The following is a 14,748-nucleotide window of genomic DNA, read 5'->3' as shown; positions in this document are numbered from 1 at the left end:
TTTGCCACTTTTTCATCAATTTTTCGTCACTTTTTTGTCACATTTCCATCATTGTTTTTGTCTCAGTTTTGTTGCCATTTTCACAGCTTTTTTCCAGAAGCTTTTGGATTGGGGTAAAGCCAAACTGGAGAAAATGTGCTCGGTTCAGGTGGGAGTTAAGGGGTTAAAAGAACTTATATTTGAGCAGCTTCATGGTTGTATAAGCTACACGGCGGCGGAGTGATCTGCGAGAAAATAGTCCCTCAAAATGCGATCGTTCATGTGATTCAGGTCAGTTATATTCACAGACATTTATTATTACATTTGCCTCAGGTGCTCTGTGGAGCGGGTCACACTGTTTTTAATGCAGGCTAGCTGATACCATAGACATGCACTAGCCTAGCACTAGCCTAGCACCACGAAACTCTTCAAATATAAGAACTGTATGAATTACAAAAAATATATATATCTCCATAAATCAGCAACACTTTGGATAACTAGGAAATGAGGCCCTATGTCAAAAATCCTGAAACATCCCTTTAATGTTTGTATTTTCAATGAACAGTGAAATAGTAATGTTTTTTGTGTTTCTCAGACGGGAGCTCAGGATCTGGAGACGGAGGTGAATCCACTTTCATTCCTGTATTTTCCTCACGTTCGACACTCGCTCGAGCCTAAACCGTTTGTCTTTTCCCGCAGACGACGAAGGCTCAGGCCGCGGGAAGAAAGTCTCCAAGTGTGGGAGCTGTAAGTTCGGGGCGGAGTGCGACGAGGACTCGGAGGACCTGATGTGAGTCTCGCTCTGGTTCCTACTCTGGTTCCTACTCTGGTTCCTACTCTGGCTCCTACTCTGGCTCCTACTCTGGCTCCTACTCTGGTTCCTACTCTGGTTCCTACTCTGGTTCCTACTCTGGTTCCTACTCTGGCTCCTACTCTGGCTCCTACTCTGGCTCCTACTCTGGTTCCTACTCTGGTTCCTAGCCTGTTCCATGTGTTTCCCTATAGCCGTTAGCCTGTTCAATGTGTTTCCCTATAGCCGTTAGCCTGTTCCATGTGTTTCCCTATAGCCGTTAGCCTGTTCAATGTGTTTCCCTATAGCCGTTAGCCTGTTCCATGTGTTTCCCTATAGCCGTTAGCCTGTTCAATGTGTTTCCCTATAGCCGTTAGCATGTTCCATGTGTTTCCCTATAGCCGTTAGCCTGTTCAATGTGTTTCCCTATAGCCGTTAGCATGTTCCATGTGTTTCCCTATAGCCGTTAGCCTGTTCAATGTGTTTCCCTATAGCCGTTAGCCTGTTCCATGTGTTTCCCTATAGCCGTTAGCCTGTTCAATGTGTTTCCCTATAGCCGTTAGCATGTTCCATGTGTTTCCCTATAGCCGTTAGCCTGTTCAATGTGTTTCCCTATAGCCGTTAGCCTGTTCAATGTGTTTCCCTATAGCCGTTAGCCTGTTTCATATGTTTCCCTATAGCCGTTAGCCTGTTCAATGTGTTTCCCTATAGCCGTTAGCATGTTCCATGTGTTTCCCTATAGCCGTTAGCCTGTTCAATGTGTTTCCCTATAGCCGTTAGCCTGTTCAATGTGTTTCCCTATAGCCGTTAGCATGTTCCATGTGTTTCCCTATAGCCGTTAGCCTGTTCAATGTGTTTCCCTATAGCCGTTAGCCTGTTCAATGTGTTTCCCTATAGCCGTTAGCATGTTCAATGTGTTTCCCTATAGCCGTTAGCCTGTTCAATGTGTTTCCCTATAGCCGTTAGCCTGTTCCATGTGTTTCCCAATAGCCGTTAGCCTGTTCCATGTGTTTCCCTATAGCCGTTAGCCTGTTCCATGTGTTTCCCTATAGCCGTTAGCATGTTCCATGTGTTTCCCTATAGCCGTTAGCCTGTTCCATGTGTTTCCCTATAGCCGTTAGCCTGTTCCATGTGTTTCCCTATAGCCGTTAGCCTGTTCCATGTGTTTCCCTATAGCCGTTAGCCTGTTCCATGTGTTTCCCCTATAGCCGTTAGCCTGTTCCATGTGTTCCCCTATAGCCGTTAGCCTGTTCCATGTGTTTTCCTATAGCCGTTAGCCTGTTCCATGTGTTTCCCTATAGCCGTTAGCCTGTTCCATGTGTTTCCCTATAGCCGTTAGCCTGTTCCATGTGTTTCCCTATAGCCGTTAGCCTGTTCCATGTGTTTCCCTATAGCCGTTAGCATGTTCCATGTGTTTCCCTATAGCCGTTAGCCTGTTCCATGTGTTTCCCTATAGCCGTTAGCCTGTTCCATGTGTTTCCCTATAGCCGTTAGCCTGTTCCATGTGTTTCCCTATAGCCGTTAGCCTGTTCCATGTGTTTCCCCTATAGCCGTTAGCCTGTTCCATGTGTTTCCCTATAGCCGTTAGCCTGTTCCATGTGTTTCCCTATAGCCGTTAGCCTGTTCCATGTGTTTCCCCTATAGCCGTTAGCCTGTTCCATGTGTTCCCCTATAGCCGTTAGCCTGTTCCATGTGTTCCCCTATAACCGTTAGCCTGTTCCATGTGTTTCCCCTATAGCCGTTAGCCTGTTCCATGTGCTAAAGCCGTGTTCTGTGTTCCGTGTGTTGCAGCTGCATGTGTAACATCGTGTGTAACGGACACAATGAGAACCCCGTGTGCGGCAGCGACGGCGACACGTACCCGACGCCCTGTCACGTCCGGGAGGCGTCCTGCCTCAAACAGACCAAGATCGACATCCGCCACGTGGGGCGCTGCTCAGGTACCGCCCACGCCCCCTGACCCCTGACCCCTGATCCGCCTGGTACCACCGCCCTCTGGTGGACACTCGGCATCACTGCATCAACACTAAAGTCACGCTTTTGTTTCCAGATAAAAACCGTAAAGACGACGGATCCAAGAACAAACCGGACGTTTACGGTAAAACTACAGCTGCTTCTGTTCAAACCTCAGACCAGGACCAGGACCAGGACCAGGACCAGGACTGGACCAGGACGGATCCAGGACTGAAGAACAAAAGACTAATGAAAACTGTCTTTGTTTTTGCAGCTGTTTCCAAACCTGGCGAAGGGGAGGGGCTTGTGGAGAGCTCCGCCCCCTGTCCCGAGGACTACGCCCAGTTCTGTGAGCACGGCCAGTGTGAGATGAGGCACAACCTCCCCACCTGCAGGTACTAAACCTGAACTAAACCTGGACTAAACCTGGACTAAACCTGGACTAAACCAGGACTAAACCTGGACTAAACCTGGACTAAACCAGCACTAAACCTGGACTAAACCAGGGCTAAACCAGGAGTAAACCAGGACTAAACCTGGACTAAACCTGGACTAAACCTGGACTAAACCAGGACTAAACCAGGACTAAACCAGGGCTAAACCAGGACTAAACCAGGGCTAAACCAGGACTAAACCAGGACTAAACCGGGACTAAACCTGGACTAAACCTGGACTAAACCTGGACTAAACCAGGACTAAACCAGGGCTAAACCAGGACTAAACCAGGGCTAAACCGGGACTAAACCGGGACTAAACCTGGACTAAACCAGGACTAAACCAGGGCTAAACCTGGACTAAACCAGGACTAAACCAGGACTAAACCAGGGATAAACCTGGACTAAACCAGGACTAAACCAGGACTAAACCAGGACTAAACCAGGGCTAAACCGGGACTAAACCTGGACTAAACCTGGACTAAACCAGGACTAAACCAGGGCTAAACCAGGACTAAACCTGGACTAAACCAGGACTAAACCAGGACTAAACCAGGACTAAACCAGGGCTAAACCTGGACTAAACCAGGACTAAACCTGGACTAAACCAGGACTAAACCAGGGCTAAACCAGGACTAAACCAGGGCTAAACCGGGACTAAACCGGGACTAAACCAGGACTAAACCAGGGATAAACCAGGACTAAACCTGGACTAAACCAGGACTAAACCAGGACTAAACCAGGGCTAAACCAGGACTAAACCAGGGCTAAACCAGGACTAAACCAGGACTAAACCAGGACTAAACCAGGACTAAACCAGGACTAAACCAGGGCTAAACCGGGACTAAACCTGGACTAAACCTGGACTAAACCAGGACTAAACCAGGGCTAAACCAGGACTAAACCAGGACTAAACCAGGACTAAACCAGGACTAAACCAGGGCTAAACCTGGACTAAACCAGGACTAAACCAGGACTAAACCAGGACTAAACCAGGACTAAACCAGGTCTTGACCAGGGCTAAACCAGGACTAAACCTGGACTAAACCTGGACTAAACCAGGTCTAAACCAGGACTAAACCTGGACTAAACCAGGACTAAACCAGGACTAAACCAGGGCTAAACCAGGACTAAACCAGGTCTAAACCAGGACTAAACCTGGACTAAACCAGGACTAAACCAGGACTAAACCAGGACTAAACCAGGACTAAACCAGGGCTAAACCAGGACTAAACCAGGTCTAAACCAGGACTAAACCAGGTCTAAACCTGGACTAAACCTGGACTAAACCAGGACTAAACCAGGACTAAACCAGGACTAAACCAGGACTAAACCAGGACTAAACCAGGTCTAGACCAGGGCTAAACCAGGACTAAACCTGGACTAAACCTGGACTAAACCTGGACTAAACCAGGTCTAAACCAGGACTAAACCTGGACTAAACCAGGACTAAACCAGGTCTAAACCTGGACTAAACCAGGACTAAACCAGGACTAAACCAGGACTAAACCTGGACTAAACCAGGATTAAACCAGGACTAAACCAGGACTAAACCAGGACTAAACCAGGACTAAACCAGGGCTAAACCAGGACTAAACCAGGACTAAACCAGGACTAAACCAGGACTAAACCAGGACTAAACCAGGACTAAACCAGGTCTAAACCAGGACTAAACCTGGACTAAACCTGGACTAAACCAGGACTAAACCAGGACTAAACCAGGTCTAAACCAGGACTAAACCTGGACTAAACCAGGACTAAACCAGGGACTAAACCAGGACTAAACCTGGACTAAACCTGGACTAAACCTGGATTAAACCAGGACTAAACCAGGACTAAACCTGGACTAAACCAGGGCTAAACCTGGACTAAACCAGGACTAAACCAGGACTAAACCAGGACTAAACCAGGACTAAACCTGGATTAAACCAGGACTAAACCAGGACTAAACCAGGACTAAACCAGGACTAAACCTGGATTAAACCAGGACTAAACCAGGACTAAACCAGGGCTAAACCTGGACTAAACCAGGACTAAACCAGGACTAAACCTGGACTAAACCAGGACTAAACCAGGACTAAACCAGGGCTAAACAGGACTAAACCAGGACTAAACCAGGACTAAACCAGGACTAAACCAGGGCTAAACCAGGACTAAACCAGGACTAAACCAGGGCTAAACCAGGACTAAACCAGGACTAGACCAGGGCTAAACCAGGACTAAACCAGGACTAAACCTGGACTAAACCAGGACTAAACCAGGACTAAACCAGGTCTAGACCAGGGCTAAACCAGGACTAAACCTGGACTAAACCTGAACTAAACCAGGTCTAAACCAGGACTAAACCTGGACTAAACCAGGACTAAACAGGACTAAACCAGGTCTAAACCAGGACTAAACCTGGTCTAAACCAGGACTAAACCAGGACTAAACCAGGTCTAAACCAGGACTAAACCTGGACTAAACCAGGACTAAACCAGGACTAAACCAGGTCTAGACCAGGACTAAACCAGGACTAAACCAGGACTAAACCAGGTCTAGACCAGGGCTAAACCAGGACTAAACCTGGACTAAACCTGGACTAAACCAGGACTAAACCAGGACTAAACCAGGGCTAAAACAGGACTAAACCAGGGCTAAACCAGGACTAAACCTGGACTAAACCTGGACTAAACCAGGTCTAAACCTGGACTAAACCAGGTCTAAACCTGGACTAAACCGGGACTAAACCAGGACTAAACCAGGATTAAACCAGGACTAAACCTGGACTAAACCTGGACTAAACCAGGTCTAAACCTGGACTAAACCGGGACTAAACCAGGACTAAACCAGGATTAAACCTGGACTAAACCAGGACTAAACCAGGACTAAACCAGGACTAAACCTGGACTAAACCAGGACTAAACCAGGTCTAGACCAGGGCTAAACCAGGACTAAACCTGGACTAAACCTGGACTAAACCTGGACTAAACCAGGTCTAAACCAGGTCTAGACCAGGGCTAAACCAGGACTAAACCTGGACTAAACCTGGACTAAACCTGGACTAAACCAGGACTAAACCAGGGCTAAACCAGGACTAAACCAGGTCTAAACCAGGTCTAGACCAGGGCTAAACCAGGACTAAACCTGGACTAAACCTGGACTAAACCAGGACTAAACCAGGACTAAACCAGGACTAAACCAGGACTAAACCAGGGCTAAACCAGGGCTAAACCAGGACTAAACCAGGTCTAAACCAGGACTAAACCTGGACTAAACCAGGACTAAACCAGGATTAAACCAGGGCTAAACCAGGACTAAACCAGGACTAAACCAGGACTAAACCAGGGCTAAACCAGGACTAAACCAGGACTAAACCAGGACTAAACCAGGATTAAACCAGGACTAAACCTGGACTAAACCTGGACTAAACCAGGACTAAACCAGGTCTAAACCAGGTCTAAACCAGGACTAAACCAGGTCTAGACCAGGGCTAAACCAGGACTAAACCTGGACTAAACCTGGACTAAACCTGGACTAAACCAGGTCTAAACCAGGTCTAGACCAGGGCTAAACCAGGACTAAACCTGGACTAAACCTGGACTAAACCAGGACTAAACCAGGACTAAACCAGGGCTAAACCAGGACTAAACCAGGGCTAAACCAGGACTAAACCAGGACTAAACCAGGACTAAACCAGGTCTAGACCAGGACTAAACCAGGGCTAAACCAGGACTAAACCAGGACTAAACCAGGACTAAACCAGGACTAAACCAGGACTAAACCAGGTCTAGACCAGGGCTAAACCAGGACTAAACCTGGACTAAACCTGGACTAAACCTGGACTAAACCAGGTCTAAACCTGGACTAAACCAGGGCTAAACCAGGACTAAACCAGGATTAAACCAGGACTAAACCTGGACTAAACCTGGACTAAACCAGGTCTAAACCTGGACTAAACCGGGACTAAACCAGGACTAAACCAGGATTAAACCTGGACTAAACCAGGACTAAACCAGGACTAAACCAGGACTAAACCTGGACTAAACCTGGACTAAACCAGGATTAAACCAGGGCTAAACCTGGGACTAAGAACTGGAGTAAACCCTCTCTGTCCTCGTTGTTGACCTCGTTTGTCCTCGTTTGTCCTCAGGTGCGAGGCGGCGTACGGCGGCCTCAGTGCGATCAGATTAAACCCTCTCTGTCCCGTGTCTGACCTCGTTTGTCCTCGTTTGTCCTCAGGTGCGAGGCGGCGTACGGCGGGCCTCAGTGCGATCAGCTGCTGGACTTTAACATCCTCTACGTCGTCCCCAGTGGTCAGAAGCTGCACTACGTCCTGATCGCCGCCATCATCGGCGCCGTGCAGATCGCCGTCATCGTGGCCGTGGTCATGTGCTTCACCAGGTGCGACGCTCATTCCTGTCAGGGCTGGATGTTTGACTCAGGGCCTCATTTCCTCGTTATCCAGAGTTGCTGATTTCTTTTTGTAATCTATTCAGTTCTTATGTTTGAGAGTTTCGTGGTGCTAGGCTAGTGCTAGGCTAGTGCATGTCTATGGTATCAGCTAGCCTGCATTAAAAACAGTGTGACCCGCTCCACAGAGCACCTGAGTCACTTATAACACCAGACTAACCATATAAATGTCTGTGAAAATAACTGACCTGCATCACAACGATCGCATTTTGAGGGACTATTTTGTAGCAGATCACTCCGCCGCTGTGTAGCTTATACAACCACGAAGCTGATGATGCTCAAATATAAGTTATTTTAACCTCTTAACTCCTGCCTGAACCGAGCACATTTTCTGCAGTTTGGCTTTACCCCAATCCAAAAGCTTCTGGAAAAAAGCTGTGAAAATAGCAACAAAACTGAGACGAAAACAATGATGGAAATGTGTGTGAAAAAAATGACAAAAAAATGACAAAAAAATGACAAAAATGTGACAAAAATGTTACAAAAAAATGACGAAAAAATGACAAAAATGTGACAAAAAAATGACAAAAATGTGACAAAAAAATGACAAAAAAATGACTAAAAATTGACAAAAATGTGACAAAAATGTTACAAAAAAATGACAAAAAAATGACAAAAATGTGACAAAAAAATGACTAAAAATTGACAAAAATGTGACAAAAATGTTACAAAAAAATGACAAAAAAATGACAAAAAAATGACAAAAAAATGACAAAAATGTGACAAAAAAATGACAAAAAAATGACAAAAATGTGACAAAAAAATGACAAAAAATGACAAAAAATGACAAAAATGTGACGAAAAAATGACAAAAAAATTACAAAAATTTGATTGAAAAATTTGACAAAAATGAGTTGAATACCCAACAAAAAAATGATGAAAAAAAAAAATCTGATGACATGAGGAAAAAGCTCCTCAGGCCTTCAGGCGGGAGTTAAGAGGTTAAATGATTCTATGGACACAGACATTTCTATGGTTAGTCTGGTGTTATCAGTGATTTGCCTCAGGTGCTCTATGGAGCGGGTCACACTGTTTTTAATGCAGGCTAGCTGATACCATAGAAATGCACTAGCCTAGCGCTAGCCTAGCAACACGAAACTCTTCAAATATAAGAACTGCATGAACTACAAAAAAAATATCTCCATAAATCAGCAACACTCTGGATAACGAGGACATGAGGCCCTGTGTCAAACATCCTGAAACATCCCTTTAAGGCCGTAACCACAAGAGCTGGGACGTCCTGTCTAAAGTCAGTAATAAACAGTTGCAGACCCGGAGCGCCCTCTGCTGGTCCTCAGGTCGATCAACATCAGCTCTCCTAAAAGCTGAGGGTCTAGGTCTGCTTTATCCAGCAGGGGGCGCACTGCAGCTTAACCCCCACTGTAAAGCTGTAACCTGTAGTTTAGGGGCAGAGCCGATACTGGGAACAATACGATATATCGGCGATACTATCCAATATTGATGAACCGATACAGGGTTTGTCTCTCAGAGTTTGAAAACACAACTTTCAGCGACTAAACCAGTGAACAACGTTTGAGTCAGTTTACTAAAGTGTATGATTAAACTGTAAAGTAACTAAACATAAATGTAAGTGTTTGAAATACTGATCTAATGTAGGAACGTGAGCCATTTAAAGGGAACGTTTTCCATCTGAAACTGTTCAAATCAAAGATCGTTTTGGTCGTAATTTCAGTCTTAAAGGTAAATCTACGACTATTGGAAAATACTGTTATATTTTATACGATACACGACACATGATTATTTGTAGGGATGCACCGATACCGATACCGATAATTTGGGTACAAACAAACTGTAGAATAGTTTAGTGTAAACACAATATTCCACATAGAGCTGACTTTATCACAGACTGCGCTCTCTAAACCAGAGTCTGAGCTGGATTTAACCAGAGCTAAACGTCTGCAGTGTTTACAACATACAGGCTAACGATGCTAACTCGCTAGTAGCAGTTTTGGCCATTCTGACGCCGTTTTATGCCCAGGGGTTTATTCATCTGAAAAACTAACCCAGCGACTAAAAAGTCCTCAGAAAATCCAGATTAAAGACATACAGCATGTTTATATTGAGGGAAAATGAGCTGCAGCAGAACAATGAAAACGCTGTAGCTTCTCGCTAAGTTACTACAAACACACGAGAAAATCTACAGGAGCTGAAGTAAAGACGAAAAGAGACCATTTAAGAAACATCTCAATACTATTGTTAAATAAAAACACATACATGAATAAAGCTCAGGCATTGGGAGCTTTAGGACATGGACTTTTCTGTCTATGATTGACAGAGACATAAAAATAAAAATTATACTGAATGAAAATAAAATAAATAAATAAATGGCATCAGCACAATTCTAATATAACTGCTCTTTAATGTGTCGACTACTTTACTTAAGGAAATGTACATGAGTAAATTTACTAATTACAAACCAATCTGCTGTGAAAAAGTAAGAATGAAGAAAATGCCTTGTACTCGTATCGGTATCGGCGAGTACTTGTGGTATCGGTGCCTCCCTCTTTATTTGGGCCACGGCTCCTCCTGGGCAACGTCCAAACCACGGCTTTATACAGTATTAACGTGACCTAAAGCCTGACATATAATTATATACGATATATCGGCTTAACTCCCACCTGAACCGAGCACATTCTCTCCAGCTTTACCCCAATCCAAAAGCTTCTGGAAAAAAGGTGAGAAAATGAAAATGAAATGAAAATGTGACAAAAAAATGACAAAAATGTGACAAAAAATGGAAAAAAAAAAGAAAAAAAAAGAAGAAAAAAATGACAAAAAATGACAAAAAAATGACAAAAAATGACAAAAAAATGAAAAAAAATGAAAAAAAAATGGAAAAAAAGAAGAAAAAAATGACAAAAATGTGACAAAAAATGAAAACAAAAAAAATGAAAAAAAAAGAAGAAAAAAATGACAAAAAATGAAAAAAAAAAAAAAAAATGACAAAAAAAAGAAAGAAAAAGAAAAAAATGTGACAAAAAATGACAAAAAAATGGCAAAAAATGAAAAAACAAATAAAAAAAAATGAAAAAAATGTGACAAAAAATGACAACAAAATGACAACAAAATGACAAAAAAATGGCAAAAAATGAAAAAAAAATATGAAAAAATTTTGACAAAAACATTTAACAAATGTGACAAAAAATGACAAAAAAAATGACAAAAAAAATGAAAATAAAAAAATGACAAAAAAGTTACAAAATGAGTTGAATGCCCCAAAAAAGATAGAAAAAAATCTGATGACGTGAGGAAAAAGATCCATTTAGATGAGTTTTGTAGATCTTAGCTTTCAAATGAGGCGTTACACTGGCCTACAGGATTTGGGTAAAGCTGACCTGTCGAAAATGCTCTGGGTGTAGTTGGGATTTAAGAGGTTAATATCGGCCGATGTCCCCAGTATCGGCCTGAGGCGCCTCCACAAACATGCTCAGTTCTCCGTCTCGTCCTTCCCCTGTTGTACATGTTTTGCCCTCCTGTTCCAGGCGCTGTAACAAGTCGAAGCGCGGCCGCCGGCAGAAGCAGCACCTCGGCCACTTCCCGTCCGGCACGTCGTCGCGGATGATGTAACCGCGGCGACGCAACGATGATGTCACTTCCTTTTTTTAAAAAGTCACCCACGTGTTTTTCTTACTCACGGACTCAGACCCTCGACTCGGTGCCTCTGCTCTCGCCTTATGTTTCCGGAGCCTCGTGGGACGCAGAGGGCGCCGCCATTTTGTCCTCTGACCCCTTAAGCCCCGCCTTCACCCAGCGCAGAACCTTCATCCTGCTTTAGCCGCGTTTTTAGAACCGTTTAGTTTAGTGACGGGCGAGTCTCAGAGCTGCTTCAGTCTGAACACTGACCTCTGGTGGACTAACCTTATCATTGCGACTTCTCATACACTCAGTGTTTATATTTCAGTCAGTTTCAGTTTAACTCTTAACCTTCACCTGGATCGAGAGCTGTTCCTCCAGTTTGTCTTCCCCAAATCTAAAAGCTTCTTGAAAAAGCGAGGTAGGACTTAGCTTTCAAATGTATCGATACAGACGGAGAGAAATATAAACTTTATCAAATTATTCAAAAACTACTTCATTTTTTACTTACTGAATTATGAATATAAAGACATGGAGCAAAGTGGTTCGACAGCACATAAATACATAAATAACAGAGAATGCTAACTTGCTGCTACATGTTAGCATCGGGCTAATGCTAACGGTTAGCTAGCACTGCCGTTTTTTCACTTCTACTGAACAATCTGCTGTTTGGTTATCCATATGGGCCCGATTTAGACTTGATATTCCACCAGAAAACTGACACACTCAAATCTAACATAAAAACACTTTATTCAAGCGAAGTTTAATAATGTGTCTACTTTAAGATGGACGTTTTTCCAGTGTGTCTGAGGTACAACACTAACACTGGCTTATGCAGAAAGTGATGCTTTACTTGGAGGGTTCGGCCCCTTGGTCTTTTGACGATGAAGAAACCCGGCTTTTGGGGTCATTTTTCTCGATACCGATACTGATTTACAGTCAAGAAGATTTTAGATTTGGGTAATGCTGAAGTGGGGAAACTGCGCTCCGTTAAGGCGAGACACGGCAGGTGAACAGGGGAAAAAAATAACATTACAGATATAAATATGAGAAAAAATAAGGCATTTTGAGCATTAAAACGGCCAAAATTGCCTATGTTTTGGGAAATCAAAATAATGAATTGAGCCAGATTAAATGTTATGGTTTTATTTTATTGACATATTAGTAACTAAGGTTTTTTCAGAGGGGATTTTGGATTTTTTGTTTAGTTTTTCAATAAACTAATCATCAGTGAAAAAATCTGTAAAAACTCAGCCTGTTTTTTTGGTTTCAAAGCTGAATAAATCAGGTTTGGAATTAGATATTGAAAAATCCCTCTGAAAAAACCTTCTAAACCTTGTTTTGTCTCAGCCTGTAAAGTTTGGAGTCTGTGGGAGCTTCTATAAGGGCTCAGGCTCTGCCCGAGTGCGGCTTCTCTCATTCAGAGAAAACCAGCCCTGAAGTTTTGCAGCGAGTGCGCATGCTCGGCCCGTTCTTCCACTTTTCCGCTCCAGCGTCTCGTAGGAGGAAAAACACCATATTTGGGTGAAAGCGTCATCACGGGGCCCCTTAGCAGGACACGTGGATGTCAAATCTGTCAATATTTATGAATGAAAACCCGCGGGAAAGACGGCCTTTCTACTTCCTGGTTACCTCCGCCTCGCAGACAAAACATCATAAAATAAACATCATCATTTTTATATCTGACATGAAAACTAAGATGTAAAGGGAGGAAAATAGATACAAATCTCTCTCTACTTTCCCCTGCCGTGTCTCGCCTTAAGAGGTTAAAGTAGCCTCTGTTTGCTGTAGAAGGAGCTCCTTACCTTTCGCCTCCTCAGCCGTCCATCACGTGACCAGAGGCTCCACCCCCTTCAGCCCAGAGCTCCAGGTTCTCTTCTTTCTCCTCCTCGTTCTGTCGCTCTTCTCGACCTGTTTAAAGCAGAAGTGTGTGAGATGCGCTGGGTGAGGGCGGGGCCTTTTAAAGCCGCCGCCCCCGTCCCTCCTGAAGTCGGGGACCGCAGTATCTCCACACGTCCCTCATCTGTTTACACTTGATTTCCTTTTTTCACGGAAGAATCGCGTTGTTGTTGTTGTTTGTTTTTGTGCCGGACTCACGGACCAATCAGGGACCAGCCCCGCCCCCCCCCCCCCTCGCCTCTGCGTCTCACGGGGAGCTTCGTTTTTTTGTACATTTTGTTATGACAGAAACGCACCGAAAAACCAAAATAATGCTGTTTTTTCTACTCTTACTAAAGGTTCAAACCCTGTACAGACGTGATATTAATGTCCTTGTAATAATTATTATTTTAACTCGATGGTTTTTACATTTTGATGCCATTCCGGTAATGGATGCTGGTTTAAGATGTTTAAGATGTGTTTTGTTTTTTGTTTGACTGAAGCTAATTTAAAGATTCCACGTGTGACCAGCGGGGGGCGACAGAAACGAGGCGGGGTTTTTTTTTTTTGTGTTTGCAGATTTTTTATATAAAAAGGGAAGAAAAAAAACGCCATAAAACCCGGTGGGAAATGAACGTTTAGAGTCGTTTAAGTTTCGCTTCGTCGTCGCGCGTGAAAGGAGGAGCGAACATTCCACGACTGGGACAAACTGTGCGGAGGATGAACCAAACAAGACACAAAACTGAAAGAAAAAAACATAGTTGAGAAACATATCGTGGGCGGAGAGTCACTGAGAGACAGTTTTTCCCCCATTACCGGTGCTTAAAGCTGCACTATTCGACTTTAAATGTGGGAAAACAGTTGATATTTGTGCTTATTTGACTTTGTAGTGACCCAGCGATGTAAGAGTGGTCTTTACTTTACACTTTACACTTTATACTTTACACTACAAGGTCAAATAAGCACGAAAATATCAGCTTTTTTTCCCGCATTAAAAGTCGCATAGTGCTGCTTTAAACGATACTTTTTCCCGATACTAAAATACGTGGCGTCTAGAACCAGAAAACAGAGCAATAATGTGTGTAAGATGGGGGGAAATTGAGGAAATATTAGTAAAACAAAAAAAAATGGTGTGAAAACGGGGCAAAAAATTGGGCTTAAAAACTAGGGATGGGCGATACTGCATTTTTTACTGTACTTCAATCAATATACTTTTCTAAAACTGGCTATTTTATGTAATCAATGGGTGATTTAAAATGACATTACCTTAGCTGAAAGTAGTTCCGGCTCAGTTGTTTATCGTTACCATGGAAACGGCTGCAGTGTCCTAGCATAACGGCTAATATGCGAGGGGAAAAAAACGTTAAAAACTCTTTAAAACAACCGTCAATATTTGTGAAACTCCGCAGAGAGTGACTGAACAGACTTATCTCTCAGACTTGTTAGGCAAAAATGCCGCACCTGCTGCTGAAAAAGTGATATTTGCTAAAGTCACTGCTTCTGGGGTTAGCGTAGCTGCGCCGTTAGCATTGTCTCCGCTAAACCGGAAGTGCCGATTAACCCCTGACCTCCCACCTGAACCGAGTTTTCCCTGTCCAAAAGCTTGTGGAAAAAAGCTGTGAAAATAGGGACAGAACTGAGACAAAAACAATGATGGAAATGTGACAA

At 43.6% G+C, this 14,748-nt stretch overlaps 1 protein-coding gene across 1 annotated transcript; it reads left to right on the top strand.

The window, feature by feature from the left end:
* Window positions 1-574: 574 nt before the first annotated feature.
* Window positions 575-11,305, top strand: LOC306982634 (tomoregulin-1-like; the record flags this gene model as incomplete). Its single annotated transcript, XM_079583101.1, has 7 exons — window positions 575-601; window positions 679-769; window positions 2,561-2,709; window positions 2,820-2,867; window positions 2,997-3,117; window positions 7,378-7,539; window positions 11,112-11,305. Coding segments are annotated over 7 exons (683 nt in total), but the record flags the coding sequence as incomplete, so codon positions are not given.
* Window positions 11,306-14,748: the final 3,443 nt, after the last annotated feature.

This window comes from Gobius niger (assembly GCF_951799975.1).
Source record: "Gobius niger genome assembly, contig: SCAFFOLD_118, whole genome shotgun sequence".
Lineage (NCBI taxonomy): Eukaryota > Metazoa > Chordata > Actinopteri > Gobiiformes > Gobiidae > Gobius > Gobius niger.
The sequence above is the reverse complement of the archived record's forward strand: the minus strand, read 5'-3'. Positions and strand labels throughout refer to the sequence as shown.